At 37.3% G+C, this 18950-nt stretch overlaps 1 protein-coding gene across 1 annotated transcript in view; it reads left to right on the plus strand.

The window, feature by feature from the left end:
• Positions 1 to 18950, plus strand: part of LOC140187260 (dynein axonemal heavy chain 17-like) — a 193767-nt gene that overhangs the window by 107465 nt on the left and 67352 nt on the right. Inside the window, exons 30-34 of the mRNA XM_072242393.1 lie at positions 734 to 961; positions 3812 to 3949; positions 8020 to 8152; positions 9812 to 9939; positions 13247 to 13395. Coding sequence (XP_072098494.1) covers positions 734 to 961; positions 3812 to 3949; positions 8020 to 8152; positions 9812 to 9939; positions 13247 to 13395 — 776 coding nt within the window. The remainder of the gene's footprint in view (positions 1 to 733; positions 962 to 3811; positions 3950 to 8019; positions 8153 to 9811; positions 9940 to 13246; positions 13396 to 18950) is intronic.

Genomic DNA, 18950 nt, shown 5'->3' on the forward strand with positions numbered 1-18950 from the left:
GCAGCCTATTTATCCTTGATTTCCATTAGTATTGCCATGTCAATCCTCCACCATCAACATGAAGTCAGCAATGACTATAATCTTCACCAGCCACACGAAAACTGTAGCTACAAGAGCAGGTCAAAGACCTTGGGCAAATGACTTAGCTGCTCATTACAAAATGTCTTTCTTCTATCTACAAGGAAAAAGTCAGAAACATAATCAAAGCAGCTTGTCTAAATGAGCAGACCTCTAACAATGAGATGTTTATTGCCATCCAAGACTATTTGATTGGCATGCAGTCCACCAGCCTAACATTCATTCCCTTTGCCAACTTTGCACGATGGCTACAGCATTTCCCATTTACAAAATATATTGCACATATTTAATTAGGCTACTCTGACATCTCCCAAGCCCATGACCTATACTACAATAAAAACCACCAATGATAGCAAGACCTAGGGCTCACCTCTGCCTTTGATATGTATTGGGTATCCTCCATTATTGTTGGGCTAAATCTTGAAGCCACCAACCCAAGTAGTGAGTACGTTCACCAACAGAAGTAACATGATGCAGCTCACCTCCACTTTCTCAATTAGGATTGGGCACGTACATGCCAAACACATTTAAGAGTTTTAAAATATCTGATTTTGTAGAAAATAATGTTTTCTTTGTATTTCCAAAGCTGTGGATGCCATTTCTTTTAACTGTTTTCATAAAAAGACACAATTTTTATCAATAATATCTCTTGCAGGACCACTATGATTGGGGATTACGGGCTATCAAGTCTGTGCTGGTTGTGGCTGGCTCTTTGAAAAGAGGAGATCCAAATCGCCCTGAAGACCAGGTCCTTATGAGAGCCTTGAGAGATTTTAATATTCCTAAGATAGTAACAGATGATTTGCCTGTTTTTATGGGGCTTATAGGAGATCTATTCCCAGCCCTAGATGTGCCAAGAAAGAGAGATTTAGAATTTGAACAGGTAATACTAAAGTTCATACACTTAGTTCTCATCATTTGCAAAATGATGACTTGATTACATTATGCATGTAAACACAGAATTTTCAAATGACACACTAGTCAAAATTTTTTTGTAGAATCAGTTATGCATAAATAAAATGTCATGTGTACACAGTATGTATATACATACATACATACACTTATATACTTTAGAAGTATTAGTTTTATGTTTATACAGACAACTCCCAAATTATAGAGTGTTGTGTTCCTAGAAACTAGTATGTATTGCAATATTACATATTGTAAAGCTGCATCGTCTGATTTCCATTAAGAAATCTTGAGTTGAAAAAAATGTGAATTTGTGTTTATTTATTTCCTTTTTTGCATTATAAATTCTGTGAGATCGAATTTTATTCATATTTGTAATTTGTGAATTCTGTAAGGACACATTTCCATTACCTGAACATATCTAATGCAATGGTTGCCCACACTTATTATATATTTTATACATATTTTCCTATCAATATTAAAGCCTTTTTAAATCTAGGATACTTATGTTGTTGTGTGTTATTGGTATGTAGTGATGGTATAAATATGGAAAAGTCTATAAGAAGATAGTATGAGAAAATAGAAACACATATTGGCTATTTATTTATTTTTTACAATACAGTAGGAGGTCACTCAGCCCATTGCATCAATGCTAACTCTCATCAGTCTCAATCCTCACTTCCTTATTTCCTGGTATCCTGGCAAATTAACTTCTCTTTCATGCCCATCAACTTAACTTTTATTGTTTTTGCTATACTCCAACACAAATGGATGATTTGCAGTAGTCAATTAACCTCTAAGAAAGATAGGAGTGAGCAACAGCACTCAGTGTCAACTTAGCCAACAGGATAATATGCAAATTCTGCACGGACGGTATCTAAGGTCAAGATCATCCTGAGACTCTGGCAGGACCACTAGCCACTGCATCATCTGTTGTTACACCATTAACCCCTTTGAGCTTGTTTAGCCATTCAATAATTCTGTTTTCTCCCCTAAGCACAGTTTCAATGCCATATTCAAGTTTGCCGACAGCACCACTGTTGTAAGCTGAATCAAAGGTTGTGATGAATCGACATATAGGAGGAAGATTGAAAATCAGACTGAGTGGTGCCACAACAACTCAATGTCAGCAAGACAAGGAGCTGATTATTGACTTCAGGAAGAGGAAACCAGAGGTCTATGTGCCTGTTCTCATTGGAGGATCAGAGGTAGAGAGGGTCAGCAGCTGTAAATTCCTCAGTGTTATCATTTCAAGGGACCTGTCCTGTGCCCAGCACATAAAGTGCGATTACAAAGAAAGTACCACATGCCCCTACTTCCTTAAGCGGTTGCAAAGATTCAGTAAGACATATAAATTTTTGACAAACTTCTATAGATGTGTGGTGGAGCATATATTGAATGGCTGTATCGCAGCCCGGTATGGAAAATCCTACAAAAAAAATGGTCGATACAGCCTAGTCCATAACGGGTAAAGCTCTCTCCACCATTGAGCACATCTACACAAAGTGTTGTTGCAGGAAAGCAGCATCCATTATCAGGGATCCTGATTATGCTCTCTTCTCGCTTTTGCCATCAAGAAGAAGTTCAGAAGCCTCAAGATTCACACCACCAAGTTCAGGAACCTCTCAAACATCAGGTTCTTGAACCAACCGGGATAACTTCATTCAACTTGGCTTGCCCTTATCATTGAAATTTCCCCACAATCCATGGACTCACTTTCAAAGTGTCTTCATCTAATGTTCCTGATATTTATTGCTTATTTATTTCTTATTATTTCTTTTGTATTTGCACAATTTGTTGTCTTCTGTACACTGCTTGAATACTAAAGTTTGTGCGGTCTTTCATTGATTCTGTTAAGGTTATTACTCTGTTATGGATTTATTGAGTATGCCTGCAAGAAAATGAATCTGAGAATTGTATATGGTGACATAAGTATATTTTGATAATAAATTTTCTTTGAACTTTTGAACTTTTTTCCAAGTTGTGATTCTCTGATCAACCCTCTGGGAGAGAGAATATCAAGGATTCACAACCAGTGAAAAAAAAATCTCCTGTCTCTATCCTAAAAAGTCTGCTCCTTTTCCTCAAAATTTAATGCCTAATTCTTCACTCTCCAGCATACGTATATAGCTACTAGCATTTCAAAAGAGTGAATTTAAAGTGTCAAACAATCTGCTAGTAGAACTCAGCGGGTCCATCAGAATCTGTGATGGAAGCGGAATCATCAACATTTTGGGTTGAAACCCTGCATCAGCACTGAGTTAGTCTTGTGTGTAGCTCCAGATTCTGGCATCTGCAGGCTCTTGTGTCTGAAGTAAAAGTGTGTTGGATATTAATAGGAGTACCATGTAATTACCTGGAAAATGTGCTATTCAGGCAGCATCAAATTTTTGAATATGCTGGATCATCAGAATTTTATGATAGTATGTAACTTTTTCCACCTAAGTGCGTCACCTCACGTTTACCTATTAAGCTCCCATTCTGTAACCTCATTAAGGTCTTCCTGTATTTTGTTGCATGCTTTATTTACATTATCTATAACTCTCAACTAATTTCGGTTTTTGAAATTACGTTACACAGCCTTAGCATCCTATGAGGGCAAGAAGGCCCCACCAAGCCACTTTTTTTCCTGCAATCTCCTGTCATTGCATTTTCTGAATGCAGCACTGCATTCTCCCTGATTCGCTGTAATTCTAGGGATTTATTTTTATATTAACAGTAAATATTATTGTTTTCATATGATGAGTAATTTTAAGGTAATTCATATTTAGTTATTTTAAGAATTTACTTTTCTAACATGACAAATGTTCTTACATTTACATAGATTGTTAAGCAGTCAATTATAGAACTTCATCTGCAACCTGAAGATAACTTTGTCCTGAAAGTAATTCAGCTGGAGGAAATACTTCAAGTACGTCACTCGGTTTTCATTGTTGGCAATGCTGGAACTGGAAAATCACAGGTAAATATCTGTCTGAAATGCTTGAGATAGTGCCTGTTTGTTTCCAAATTCATTCATATCATTATGATGTACTATGATTCACAATTTAAGTGTTTGAGGACATCAGTTGATTCCTCATTATGAACACCGGGCCTTGGTGAAGCACCTTCAATAACTCCAAAAGACTGAAGTTGGGTAAAATACTGAAAGGTTTTTATTCGCTGTACAATACGACCTCCATGCTGAGTATCTGCCCCTGGACTGAGGGGGAGGGGCAAGGTGAAACACCTTTATTCAGGAATCTGTGGGAGGAGCCACAGGGACAGTCTGCAGAGGGGCGTGACCAGACGGTTAACCCAGTTACAACATATATATGGTTTACCACCCTTGGTTTATCAGGCTACAGAACCGCAACAATTTTCAATTCTAGTTTAAAGAAACAGGTGTTTTTTTTTTCTTTTTGTTGTCCTCAATTTTTTCCCCAGTGAGAGAGAGTAATATTACCATGACTTTGTGAGAGATGTGATGAAAGAAATAGCACGAGGAATCGGCCATTTTACGCCTTTTGATTGATTGCTGCTTACAAAACTATCAGTCCCTACCTTAATTGCAATCAGCAACTAAACCTCTACAGCCCTCCTGGATAGATCTTTCCAAAAATTCCCCTTCACCTTGGCAAAGAAAGTTCTCTGTTGTGAATAGCTGATCTTTTCTGTTGAGATTATGGTCCCTTAGAACAGGGGTCCCCAACCTTTTTTGCACTGCGGACCGGTTTATTATTGACAATTTTCTTGCGGACCAGCCGACCGGGGGGAGGGGTAGGGTTGCCAACGGACAAGATTAGCAGTCAAATACGTTGTGTTTACCCCGAGAAAGACTACCATGACCATGAAGCCTTGCACGGGCACCTGTGTGCACATGCGTGTACGTGCCGATTTTTTTCTACGAATCGTTTTTGGCGATCCTGTTCGGGGGGGGGTGTTCATCAGGACTGGAATATAGGTGATAAGTGGCTAGTGCACTCAATTTCATTTCTAAAAGGGTTTATCTAATGAATTTAATATTAAACACACAGCACATATTTTCCTGGCGTGAATATAGTGATAAGTCAATTATCAGGGGAGGACAGGGGAGCTTGAAGTAAGTGTTGAACGAACTTCCAGTAGAAGTGGTAGAGGCAGGTTCGATATTATCATTTGAAGAGAAATTGGATAGGTATATGGACAGGAAAGGAATGGAGAGTGCAGGTCGGTGGGACTAGGTGAGAGTAAGCGTTCAGCATGGACTAGAAGGGCCGAGGCGGCCTGTTTCTGTGCTGTAATTGTTATATGGTTATATAAGTCACTTATAAGTCAATAGCATCATAACATTTTAAGTAACGTTTGGATATTAAACACACAGCACATATTTTCCCCGTATGAGCATATAAAATCGTTGCAACACACCAATATCGCTGAACCAGTGGGAGCCCTGGGCTTGCTTCCCTGAAACAAGATGGTGCCATTGAGGGGTGATGGGAGACAGCGATACTCGAAGGGGGTTCCTTATATCCAGTCTATTCCGCAATTTAGTTTTCGTTGCATTCATTGCAGAGATAAGTTGGAAATGGAAGCAATGTTTTCAGTGCTTTCATGGCTATCTCAGGATATTTAGCCTTGACTTTGATCCAGAACGCCGGCAGAGATGTTATGTCAAACATAACTTTTCAGCCCGCCATCATTTGCGAGGTCGAAGAGTTGATCTTCTTCCCGCGCCGACATGGATGACGTGTGCGTAATGACCGCACGTGCGTTCAACTTCAACAGTGCGTGACAGGGAATGAGGAAAGGTGCAGCTGACTCATATTGCCAAATCATATCATTTCCTCATGGCCCGGTAGCACATGCTTTGCGGCCCGGTGGTTGGGGACCACTGCCTTAGAAATCCAACCAGAAGAAAAATAAACTCAAAATCTCTCAGGAATTTTATTTATTTACATTATGTCGTCTATTATCTTTGTAACCTCAAAAAGGTACGGGCTTAGTTTACCTAATCTCTCTGCAAACAGCAATCATGCCATCCCAGGATTTAGTCCAGTGAATTCATTGTACTCCCTCTATATTGAAAGTGTGATTAAGATTAGCAAACTAGACTTGTACACTATACTCCAGATATCTCATCAGATGTCTCCACTCTTTTACTCAAATCCTCTAGAAATTAAAACCAACATGGTGTTTACTTAATTGCTCGCTGAGCCTGTATATTAACTTTAAATATTTAATGTACAATGATATTTAGGCTCCTCCTAACAAACACCACTCAATCACTTTGCATTCCAAAAAAATTCTGCTTTCCTGTTATTTTCTACCAAGATGAATACCCTAAGATTTTTTTTGCATTGTATTCCTTGGCCCCATTTGCTTATTTTTTTATATGTCCCTGAAGCCTGCCTGTACCCTGCTTATAACTATCCCCTAACATTTAGAACATCTCGAAACTAGGGTATAGGAGCATCAATGCTCCTCCCTCATTCAAATCATTGTTATAGATGATGAATTCCTGGGATGTCATCATCAGTGCCCATGGTAATCATAATCACAACTTCCTAACCTAATAAATTTTTATTCACGCTCTCTGTTTTTATTTATCCAGCATTCAATTCATATGTTATAAATTTGCACAATAATGCATCAATCAGCATCAAATTGATTTGCCCTTTCCTATCCGCTAAATACAGCCTCAAAAAAATCTAACTGATATGTCAAGCCGGATCACCCCCTCATAAGTCCATGTTGACCTGTCCTAAGCCTATTGTTATTTTCGAAACATTATCATTTCCTTCAATAATTATTATATTTTCCTTACTACTCATGTCAGGCTAACCAGGCAATTTTTTCTGTCTCTCTCTTTCCTTTCTTTAATCATAGAAATAAATTTGCTATATTTCAATCTATTGAGCAATATAGTGTGTGTGCGTGTGTCTGGCCACAGAAACTGAATGGTCAGTATTTCTGATGATGTCAAAGACCTGCCTTCTTTAACTACTGCAGCGCTTGTGGTTATTCTTCTTAGGGAGGATCATAGTCATACATCATGAAAACAGGCCCTTCAGTCCAGCTAGTCAATTTCAACCAAGATACCTATCTAAGCTTGTCCAATTGGCCCATTTTACTCTAAACCTTACCTATCTATGTACCCAGCCTCATCCAACTTTTTAAATATTGTTAATGCCTCAACCACTTCCTCTGGCAGTGACCACTCTCTGTGTGGAAAGCATTGTTCCTCAGGTTCCTATTAAATCTCTCCCCTCTCACCTTAGATCTATGCCTTCTAGTTCCCAACTCTAGGAAAGACTGTATGCATTCACCTTATCTATGGCCCTCATCATTTTATTCACTTCTATAAGGTGTATGAGAATGAATCTCATACCCAATATCTACAAGAAAATGTCCTTGATCAACCTGCCCTGACTGTGCTTCATTCCCATTGTCTCATGACAAGTAAGGTTCATAATAATGCTCTGGAAAGTATGGATAACCATAAGCAAAAGAGTCCCATGAGAGGTGTTCACATAGTGCTGTACATCTAGGATTGAGTAGTTTTGGAAGTTTTCTTCAAATTCTGGGAAGTTAGATGGCATAATGTCAGACCTGGGCCAGAAAACCTCCTACAGACTGTCACCTTCTGTTGTACCGTAAAAGATGAATCAGTGCATGTTGAACACTGCTTGAAAGAATCACTGGGAATCAGGAGGGCTGAGTCTGTACTTCAATTGGAAGCCTGGTAAATCTGAAGTTTAAGTATATCTGGAGTGGACGTACAAACAAAGATGGTAATGTTTATTGAGCATCAATTGTCTAAGCTCCAACACATCACAGGTGCTTCTTAGGACAGAACTATTTTCATGATTGCCTACCTTCCCATCATATCAGAAGTGTTCATTGATAATTATGCAATGTTTGATTCCATTCTCTCCCCCTAGAAAATGAAGTATGTTATATCCTGACAACGTTCAGGCATAGACTGATAAGTGGCAAATAAGCCAGGCTAATACTAGACAATGATTTTGATCATTAATTTTCAGTCTTACTGCTTTTTGTTTAACTTTGAAGGTAATGCGATCCTTGAAAACAACTTACCTGAACCTGAAACGAAAAGCCATCAGTGTTGATCTTGATCCCAAAGCTGTGACTTGTGATGAGTTGTTTGGGATTATTAACCCAGCAACAAGGGAGTGGAAAGACGGTAATTGGTTTGAATTGCTAAGCACAAACAACAAAGGGAAGATAGTACCTACTTGGTTAATCACTGTTTTAAAATTCATTTCTAGAATGCATGGAGGAAGGTGAATTTCCTTGGGGTTTCTCCTACTCTGCCATCTGAACTTTAGCAGGCAGTTGACTCAGAAGTGATCTGCATGTATATGGAAGTTTTATTGTAGCTCCACTGAAAACAGTGGTGAAGTAGCACAGTGGTAGTGTTACTGCATTTGTATCTAGAGGTCAGGATCTGGAGAAATGAATTTGAATCCCCAGCAGTGGCTGGTTAATTTCAATTCAAGTAAGTAAGGAAATATATTGATAAAAATAAGGAAGAAAAAATAAGAAATTCAAGTAACAAGATACATTATAAACCTCCTTTGTTGCCAGTGCAGTTGGCTCTTCATTGCTTAGTGAAATGGCCAGTGATTCACTTCCTGGATAATTAGGGATGGACTACGAATACTCACCCTACCAATAAGGATCCTAGCCTGGAAATATTTATTTTAAAATAAAGATCACCTTCGGGTGAAATTCTAATATAAAATCAATATATTTAGTTCAGAGCGCTGTAAGAGCAAATCTGGATCACCTATATGTTCACTTAACAGCTATGCAGAAAATTATTGTCCAAACATAGACTTGGACTGTAAAAATTGCACTTCTCAAAATTAAGTGTGCTTTTCATGTTTGTTTGTAGAGGGAATCTGACAACTAAACTATTTATGGTATACAATATGATCTAAAGTCTTGTAGTACAATTTCAGTTTTATAAGAGGGCATTTATACTGCAGCTATAGAGGATTAACAGGGACGTTTAATCTACCTCAACTATCTATCCCATTCATCTGACTTCCCACTGTAAAATCTGTAGAAATTTCAGCCAGGTTGTGCAAATGTTTTTGGCTAAAATTTCCAACTAGCATAACAGGAATCTTGCAAATCAAAATGATCAGAGGACTTAATGCATGAGATGGGAAGTAATGTTGCAGCTCTCTAATACTCTGCTTTGACCACATTTGGAGTATTGTGTTCAATTATGGTCTCCTCATTATAGAGAGGTTACAAAGGAGATTTATCAGGATGCTGCCTGGATTAGAGAACATGTCATTTGAGAAAGACATGGATTTATCAGGATGCTGCCTGAATTAGAGAGCATGTCTTTTGTGCAAAGTTTTTCTCTCATGGAAAATGAGAGGGGACTTGATAGAAGTGTATAGGATTATAAGAGGCATAAATGGAGAGGATAATGTGCACCGTTTTCCTAGGGCAGCAATGGCCAATACCAGAGGACATCCATTTAAGGTGAGTGGAGGAAAGCTTAAGAGAGATGTTAGATGTAGTTTTTTTTTACACGGTTAGTTTGTAATGCACTGCTGGGAGTGTCGATAGAACTTGATATAATTGGGACATTGGCACATGGCTGTAAGAAAATAGAGGGTTATGGGTTGTGCAGGTTATGGAAGGTTTGGTTGATTCATGAAGTAGACTCATAGATTGGCACAATATCATGAGCTGAGAAAATGTAGAAAATTTTTGCATAGTTTGTAATATTGTAAACTTGTGCTCATAACATGCTTATAAATGAGTTATTATTCTGAATTGAGTAAAGTTTATATTTAATGGCTTTGTTTTGGCATTTCAGGACTTTTTTCAACCATAATGCGTGACCTGGCCAACATTTCACATGATGGACCAAAATGGATTGTGTTAGATGGTGACATTGATCCAATGTGGATTGAATCTCTTAATACTGTAATGGATGACAACAAGGTTGGTCAATATTTCAATAGTCAGTATAGGGGAGCTAACTTTACTTGAATAAGAAAACATTTTCAAATAATGGAATGCCAACTCTTACTGTATTTTTGCAGTTTTCATTTTGCTTTTCCTTATGTCACATTTGGATTGGATCATGATTTATTAGCTTGTATCACCTCTATTCAAGATAGTGTCTTAAAATATTTAGTAAAACTTCAGACATTCTTTTGAGAATTGCAGTAACCCTTTCCTTTCTTCAGCAGTTTTATTCACCTTTTTTGATAAAACATTTCCTTAAGTTCATTTGTTATATAAAATCCAGAAGTCCCTATCTTGTCTGTATTTGCTAAAAAAGTTGTTTAAAGTCATTCCAGTAAATGCATTCCAAGAATTTTATACTTCCTGCTCTGCCCTAATTTAGTATAAGGGTAGATGAAATCCACTACAATAACTATTTTTTGATCCTTTGTGGCACTTTTCCCATACGAATTGCTTAGGAATCAATAGTACTCCCTGGAATTAAGATTGTCCCTTTTCTGTTCCCCCATTTCTACCCATATGGCCTCATGTGTTAAAATTTTTGGTTACGCCCATCAGACTACTGAATGGTGCGGTTAATGTCAATTATCACTACTCAGGACTGATTTTATGACCTACGTTCAAGGACTCTTTACAACTTGTGTATTGTTTTTTGTTTGTCAATGTTTATAAGACCATAAGATATAGCAGAAGTAGGCCATTGAGCCCATCGAGTCTGCTCTGACATTCAATCATGGGCTGATCCAATTCTTCCAATCATCACCACTCCCATACCTTCTCCCCTACCCTTTGATGCCCTGGATAATCTATCTCTGCCTTAAATACACCCAATGACTTGGCCTCCACAGTCGCTCGTGGAAACAAATTCCACAGATTTACCACCCTCTGACTAAAGTAATTTCTCTGCATCTCTGTTCTAAACGGAAGTCCTTCAATCCTGAAGTCATGCCCTCTTGTCCTAGACTCCCCTACCATGGGAAATAACTTTGCCATATCTAATCTGTTCAGGCCTTTTAGCATTCGGAATGTTTCTATAAGATCCCCCCTCATTCTCCTAAACTCCAGGGAATATAGCCCAAGGACTATCAGATGTTCCTCATACAATAATCCTTTCATTTTCTGGAATCACTCTCGTGAATCTTCTCTGAATTCTCTCCAATGTCAGCGTATGCTTTCTTAAATAAGGAGCCCAAATCTGCACACAATACTCCGTATGGTCTCAGAAGTGCCTTATAGAGCCTCAACATCACATCCCTGCTGTTATGTTCTATGTCTCTAGGAATAAATGCCAACATTGCATTTGCCTTCTTCACCACCGACTCAACCTGGGAGATACCTTTAGGATATCCTGCACAAGGGCTCCCAAGTCCCTTTGCATCTCTGCATTTTGAATTCTTCCTCATCTAATTAATTATCTGCCTGTTTATTTCTTCCACCAAAGTTTATTTCTTCCAACATTGTATTTCATGTGTAGGTTTTTTTTGTAAATTCTATGGTAGATGACTGTAAATAAATGAATTTCAATGCAGTATATGGCAATAGATATATACTTTGATAATGAATTTACTTTGAACCTAATAAAAGCCCCAAAGCTTTAATTTTCCTTATCTATTATTATTTTTTCCCATTTGTTGTTAGAACTCCTCTCTAATTCATCTCAAACACACATCCACCCAGATAAGTTTCCCTGATTATTTTTCTCCATTCTTTGATCTTCTGCTTTCCCATTCTTTCTTCTCCCTTCCAGACTGGCTCATTTAACCCATACCTTCCAAAGCAATGGTCAATTTCCAATATTATGGCCAAGGTATTGGATACCCGAATTGTGGAAGGCTTCTTCCTCAAATGTGCCATCCATTATACCATGTAATGCACTATATGGTTAAATGCATGACACGTTTGAGGAGGCTTAATATCCAAAGCTGGATCTTTAGCTTGTCCATTTAACAATGTATTTCATAGGTTTTGCATCAGAAGTGATTGAAGAGACCTGACATGCCTTTGTTGTCTAGAAAAGAACTAAAAATCCAACTTTTTGTCAATACTTAAGCTGCTGCTTTACTGGTTTCATTGATAAAGTAATTGTTATTGCTTTGCTTTATTTTCACCCCGCTTTTTTTTTTTGCTTATTTGCTTATCTGTTTTTAGCCCCAAATAGAAACTCTTTGCTTCTCCTTACCATTTCCCATGCTTATGATCTTCCTACTTTGTTGGCTTCTTTGTAAGCAATCTGACAGAAGAGCTGTAAATTAGAAAACCTACATGTCTGAATCTGGACAAGAGAAAATCTGCAGATGCTGGAAACCAAGCAACACACGTAAAATGCTGGAGAGACTCAGCAGGCCAGGCAGGATCTATGGAAAAGAGTATAGTTGATGTTTCGGGCTGAGACCCTTCATCACTGAAATGTTAACTATACTCTTTTCCATAGATGCTGCCTGGTCTGCTGAGTTACTCCAACATTTTGTATGTGATATCTGAATCTGATTTGGTTGAATATTCAATTTGATCATATTAGGCCTTGCTCATAAATATTGTCCACACCTTCTCACAAAGTTAGCAAACTGAAGTCTGATTTATTCCACACAGATATCATATTTTTTATATGTACATTGTTGAGATTTTAAATTCTTGCATAGCAAAAATACTTTACCATGAAACTGAATAGCATAAACTACAGAAACCATTGAATGGCAAATTCTTTTTATAATATCTTTTAGTAATTTTATATTGGTTTACTCACAGCCGAAGGATTAAATATCCTTCTACAATTTTCCATTTCTTTAGTGGTAAACATTTTTAGTATGGATAAAACAATGAATGTTCACCTTTCTTAATGTTAGAAAGAAACTATAAATAACTGTTTTATACTTTCTAATGAACAGAATTGTTCATAAATAATATTCTCATTTTTGCACAAGTATTTTCAGTATATTATCAATTTCTCCATTTGACATTTTATCGATAAAGTTGCTCAGAGTGAAAAATCATGTGCAAACTGAAAAGGTTTGCCTTGATTTATTCACTTAAGGTTTTCTGGCTTCCCCTTTGTTTTATAGAAAATTAGTTGCTTTTATTCTGAGTGACAGTAACATAAATTTTAGTTGTGAAATTAAAATTTTAAAAAATGCCCATAATGCTGACAACTTTGGGGTTTAATCTGTTGTACATTGGGATACTTTTCTCCAAAACAAACTATTACAATTAAGAGATATTCTTTTTCTCAGGGAAATTAAATTGTTTCTTTTTTTTTGTAATTTGGCTTATTCACAATGCGAAGGTGCTAACTCTTGCTAGCAATGAACGAATTCCACTGAACCCAACAATGCGTTTGCTTTTTGAAATAAGTCATCTGAGAACTGCTACACCAGCTACTGTGTCACGAGCAGGAATACTTTACATCAACCCTGCAGATCTTGGATGGAGTCCGTAAGATATTACTTTATATTTTATTGCCCAAATTAGTCTGTAAAATGAGAGAAAATAACAATAAATAATAAAGTTGAAACAATTACTGTTAAAATTGAATTAAGAATATAGACAATTCAATTAGAATGTGTGGTCAGGAAGTCTGTTGTCACCCAGAATCTTCAAAGACACAACAACACATAGTGTACTGCATACACAGTGTGAATCATTTACAATAAGCTCAGGTTAAATTTGGTGCTGTCTGTTTAACTTATTGGCTATCCAACAGTACAGATGGTTGAACATTATTTATTTAAGTGATGACTTAAAAGGGTCAAAAGCTACAGAAGGGAAATTGTATTCTAACTACAGATACCAGGAATACACTTTTGAAAGGAGATTTATTATTGCTACAGGTGCACCAAGATACTTAAATGATGCATTACAAAATAAGCATCGAACAGAGGGTGGGTCATTCCACCACTAACCATTTTTCTCCAGGAGTGAATATATTATAGAACAATTAATGCCAGGAACCTGAAATCTCAAAGCTGGCAGAAATGATGAGAAGCCAGAAATGAGATAAGGACTTGCAAATGCTACCAGCTTTTTAAAATTATATGTCATTGTTGATGAGATCATCCTAATAACTATATGTTGTGCAAATTCAGTCAGTGGTACACGAAACAGTTGAAAAATATCTTACCCTTTATATGTGACTAAACTGACTACCCTTGACATGCCAAGGCTGCAGTTGATGAGGTGAGATAGCAAGGAGCCTAGGTAACACTGTTGACAATGTTAAGGAGAAACCCCTGCATGAGGTGGAGTGATTGCTGTACAAGTGAAGTGTTTGTAGTTCTTGGAAGTCAATCACCCCAATCCCAGGGTATCAGAAGAAGTATAACATAGCAAAGACGAGTGGGAAGCTGGAGGATTGGCAAACTTTTAAAGAGCAACAGAAGGTAACTAAAAAGGCAATACGCGGAGAAAAAATGAGGTATGAAAGTAAACTAGCCAAGAATATAAAGGAGGATAGTAAAAGCTTCTTTAGGTATGTGGAAAAGGAAAAAAATAGTTAAGACCAAAATTGGGCCCTTGAAGACAGAAGCGGGTGAATTTATTATGGGGAACAAGAAAATGGCAGATGAGTTGAACAGGTACTTTGGATCTGTCTTCACTAGGGAAGACACAAACAATCTCCCAGATGTAATAGTGGCCAAATGACCTAGGGTAATGGATGAATTGAAGGAAATTTATATTAGGCAGGAAATGGTGTTGGATAGGCTGTTGGGTCTGAAGGCTGATAAGTCCCCGGGACCTGATGGTCTGCATCCCAGGGTACTTAAGGAAGTGGCTTTAGAAATCGTGGACGCATTGGTAATCATTTTCCAATGTTCTATAGATTCAGGATCAGTTCCTGTGGATTGGAGGGTGGCTAATGTTGTCCCTTTCTTCAAGAAGGGAGGAGGAGAGAAAACAGGGAATTATAGACCGGTTAGCCTGATGTTGGTGGTGGGAAAGATGCTGGAGTCAATTATAAAAGATGAAATTACGACACATCTGGATAGTAGTAATAGGATTGGTCCGAGTCAGCATGGATTTACGGGGGGAAATCGTGCTTGACTAATCTTCTGGAATTTTTTGAGGATGTAACTATGAAAATGGACAATGGAGAGCCAGTGGATGTGGTGTACCTGGACTTTCAGAAAGCCTTTGATAAAGTCCCACATAGGAGATTAGTGGGCAAAATTAGGGCACATGGCATTGGGGGCAGAGTACTGACATGGATTGAAAATTGGCTGGCTGACAGAAAACAAAGAGTAGCGATTAATGGGTCCCTTTCAGAATGGCAGGCGGTGACCAGTGGGGTACCGCAAGGTTCAGTGCTGGGACTGCAGCTGTTTACAATATATATTAATGATTTAGATGAGGGAATTAAAAGTAACATTAGCAAATTTGCCAATATCACAAAGCTGGGTGGCAGTGTGAAATGTGAGGAGGATGTTAGGAGAGTGCAGGGTGACTTGGACAGGCTGGGTGATTGGGCAGATGCATGGCAGATGCAGTTTAATGTGGATAAGTGTGAGGTTATCCACTTTGGTGGTAGGAACAGGAAGGCAGATTATTATCTAAATGGAGTCAAGTTAGGAAAAGGGGAAGCACAACGAGATCTAGGTGTTCTTGTACATCAGTCACTGAAAACAAGCATGCAAGTACAGCAGGCAATGAAGAAAGCTAATAGCATGCTGACCTTCATAACAAGAGGAATTGAGCATAAGAGCAAAGAGGTCCTTCTGCAGCTGTACAGGGCCCTGCTGAAACCACACCTGGAGTACTGTGTGCAGTTTTGGTCTCCAAATTTGAGGAAGGACATTCTTGCTATTGAGGGCATGCAGCGTAGGTTCACAAGGTTAATTCCCGGGATGGCGGGACTGTCATATGTCGAAAGATTGGAGCGACTAGGCTTGTATACTCTGGAATTTAGAAGGCTGAGAGGGGATCTTATTGAGAGATATAAGATTATTAAGGGATTGGACACGCTGCAGGCAGGAAGCATGTTCCCGCTGATGGGTGAGTCCAGAACCAGAGGCCACAGTTTAAGAACTAGGGGTAGGCCATTTAGAACGGAGTTGAGGAAAAACTTTTTCACCCAGAGAGTGGTGAATATATGGAATGCTCTGCCCCAGAAGGCTGTGGAGGCCAAGTCTCTGGATGCTTTCAAAAAAGAGATGGATAGAGCTCTTAAAGATAGCGGAATCACAGGTTATGGGGATAAGGCAGGAACTGGATACCGATAGCGGATGATCGGCCATGATCACAGTGAATGGCGGTGCTGGCTCGAAGGGCCGAATGGCCTACTCCTGCACCTATTGTCTGTTGTCTAATTCGTGAGTTCCTCAGGGACGTGTCCTAAGTGCAACCAGTGTTAACTGCTTCTGCAATGCTTTTCTTTACATTAAATTATTAGAATGGATGATATTTGCTAATGAGAGCACAATGATCTATTCTATTTACAATTTTTCCAAAAGTGGAGCAACCATACCTCCCTGCAGTAATACCTAAAGAATAAAACATTTGTGCCACAAAAGTTGCAGGCAATGATCATTTGTGACAATGTCGAGTTTATTTTTCCAGCCACACTGGATTTTAATGATTTTTACATCAGTAAGTATTTCGCCACCAACATCAAAGGAGTCACCATTGACCAGAAACACAATTTAACCTACCATATAAATACTTTTATTCTCAACTTTTGTCCCCAGTTAATAAAGAATGCATATAGGATACTTCCCTTCATTAGTTGAATACCAGAATTGGGAGGCTGTGTTCCAACTATATGAAGCATAGTTCAGCTTGAGTACTGTGTTGATTTAGGCACCACACAATTGAAAAGAATGGATAACACATGAAAAGGTGCAGAGAAGATTCACCATAAAGTTATCTGGAATGAAATGTTTTAGTTATCAGGAAAGATTGAAGAGACTAGGTCTTTTTATACTGGAACAGAGGAGGTTAAGAGGCTACATGATTGAGGTACCTGTATATAAAATTATGAGAGATTTTGTTTCCTGTAGGAATCTTTTCCTATTATCGGAGATAGATAAAGTTAGTGGCCATAGATTTAGGGTAATGGGTTAGAGGCTTAGAGAGAATCTGAGGAGATTTGTCATCCAGTGTAATGAGTACCTGGAATGTACTATATTGCCAGAAATGGTAGTAGAAACTGAGTTGATGACAACATTTAAGTGATGTGGAGCCCAAATCATTCAGTATATTTAAGGCAGAGGTGGATAGATTTTTTTTTGTAATATAATTTTTATTGAGTTTTCAAAAAGAATACATGAAAAGATAAAATCTACCCTCCCCCCTCCCCTTAACCCTCCCCCCCCCATATATATAGTCCTACCTAAAAAAAAAGAAAGAGAGAAAAAAGAAAAGAACCGCCTGGGTGTTGGAAGGTTTCCACATGCTCCATGGGATTCAAAATAAATCTGGCATAATTATTCGTTACTTTCCCCAAGGGACCAAGGTCTTTATCGGAGCACTTAAATATGCCATCCTATCTTTTGTAAATAAGGGTGCCAAATATTCAAAAATGTTACATATTTATCTCTTAAATTATAAGTAATTTTTTCGAGTGGAATAGAACTAGCCATTTCATTATTCCAACGATCCATACTTAAATACGAATCAGATTTCCAAGTAACTGCTATAGTCTTCTTAGCTACTGCCAATGCAATTTTTATAAATTCTTTCTGATACTTATTCAATTTAAGTTTCGGTTTTATCCCTTCAATATCACCTAATAGAAATAATACAGGGTTATGTGGAAGTTGAGTTCCAGTAATTTGTTCCAATAAGACTCTTAAATTTATCCAAAAGGGTTGAATTTTAAAACAAGACCAAGTAGAATGTAAAAAGGTACCAATTTCTTGATTACACCGAAAGCATTTATCAGATAGATTTGAATTTAATCTATTTATTTTTTGTGGTGTAATATATAATTGGTGTAAAAAATTATATTGTACTAATCTAAGTCGAACATTTATTGTATTTGTCATACTGTCAAGACAGAGTCTTGACCAATTTGTTTCATCAATATTAATATTCAAATCTGTTTCCTATTTTTGCTTTGACTTATGGGTTCCTTGTTTAATTGTCTGTTCTTGAATCAAATTATACATACAAGAAATAAATTTTTTAATTTTCCCTTTTTGTATTAAAATTTCAATTTCATTAGGTTTTGGCAAAAACATTGTTTGACCCAGCTTACCTTTTAAGTAAGCCCTTAATTGAAAGTAACAAAAGAAAGTATTATTAGATATTTTATATTTATCCTTTAATTGTTCAAATGACATCAATATACCTCATTCAAAACAATCTCCTATAAATTTAATCCCTTTTTGGTACCGATTATATAAAAGTTGATTGTCCATTGTAAAAGGAATAAGTCTGTTTTGAAACGAAGGTCTCCTTGCTAATAGAGATTTCTGTGTTTCATTATCAACATTTATCTTATTCCATAAATCAATCAAATGTGTTAATATAGGAGATTCTTTCTTTTCCCATATCCATTTAGATTCCCATTTATATATAAAATCTTCAGGTCTATTTTCTCCTATCTTATCTAGTTCTATTTTAATCCATGCTGGTTTTTGATCATCGAAGAAAGATGCAATAAATCTAAGTTGATTTGCTTTATAATAGTTTTTAAAGTTTGGAAGTTGTAACCCTCCTAACCCAAATTTACATGTCAATTTTTCCAATGATATTCTTGACATTTTACCTTTCCAAAGAAATTTTCTCACACATTTATTTAACTTTTGAAAAAATTTCTGTGGCAATTGTATTGGTAATGTTTGAAACAAATACTGTAATCTAGGAAATATATTCATTTTTACAACATTGACTCTACGTACTAATGTTATTGGTAGTATCATCCATTTGTCAAAATCTTCTTGAATTTTTTTCAACAGTGGTAAATAATTAAATTTATATAAATTCTTTACATCATTATCAAGTCTTATACCTAAATACTTTATACCATTTACCGGCCATCTAAATTGGGTTAC

Source organism: Mobula birostris, chromosome 24, assembly GCF_030028105.1.
Source record: "Mobula birostris isolate sMobBir1 chromosome 24, sMobBir1.hap1, whole genome shotgun sequence".
NCBI lineage: Eukaryota > Metazoa > Chordata > Chondrichthyes > Myliobatiformes > Myliobatidae > Mobula > Mobula birostris.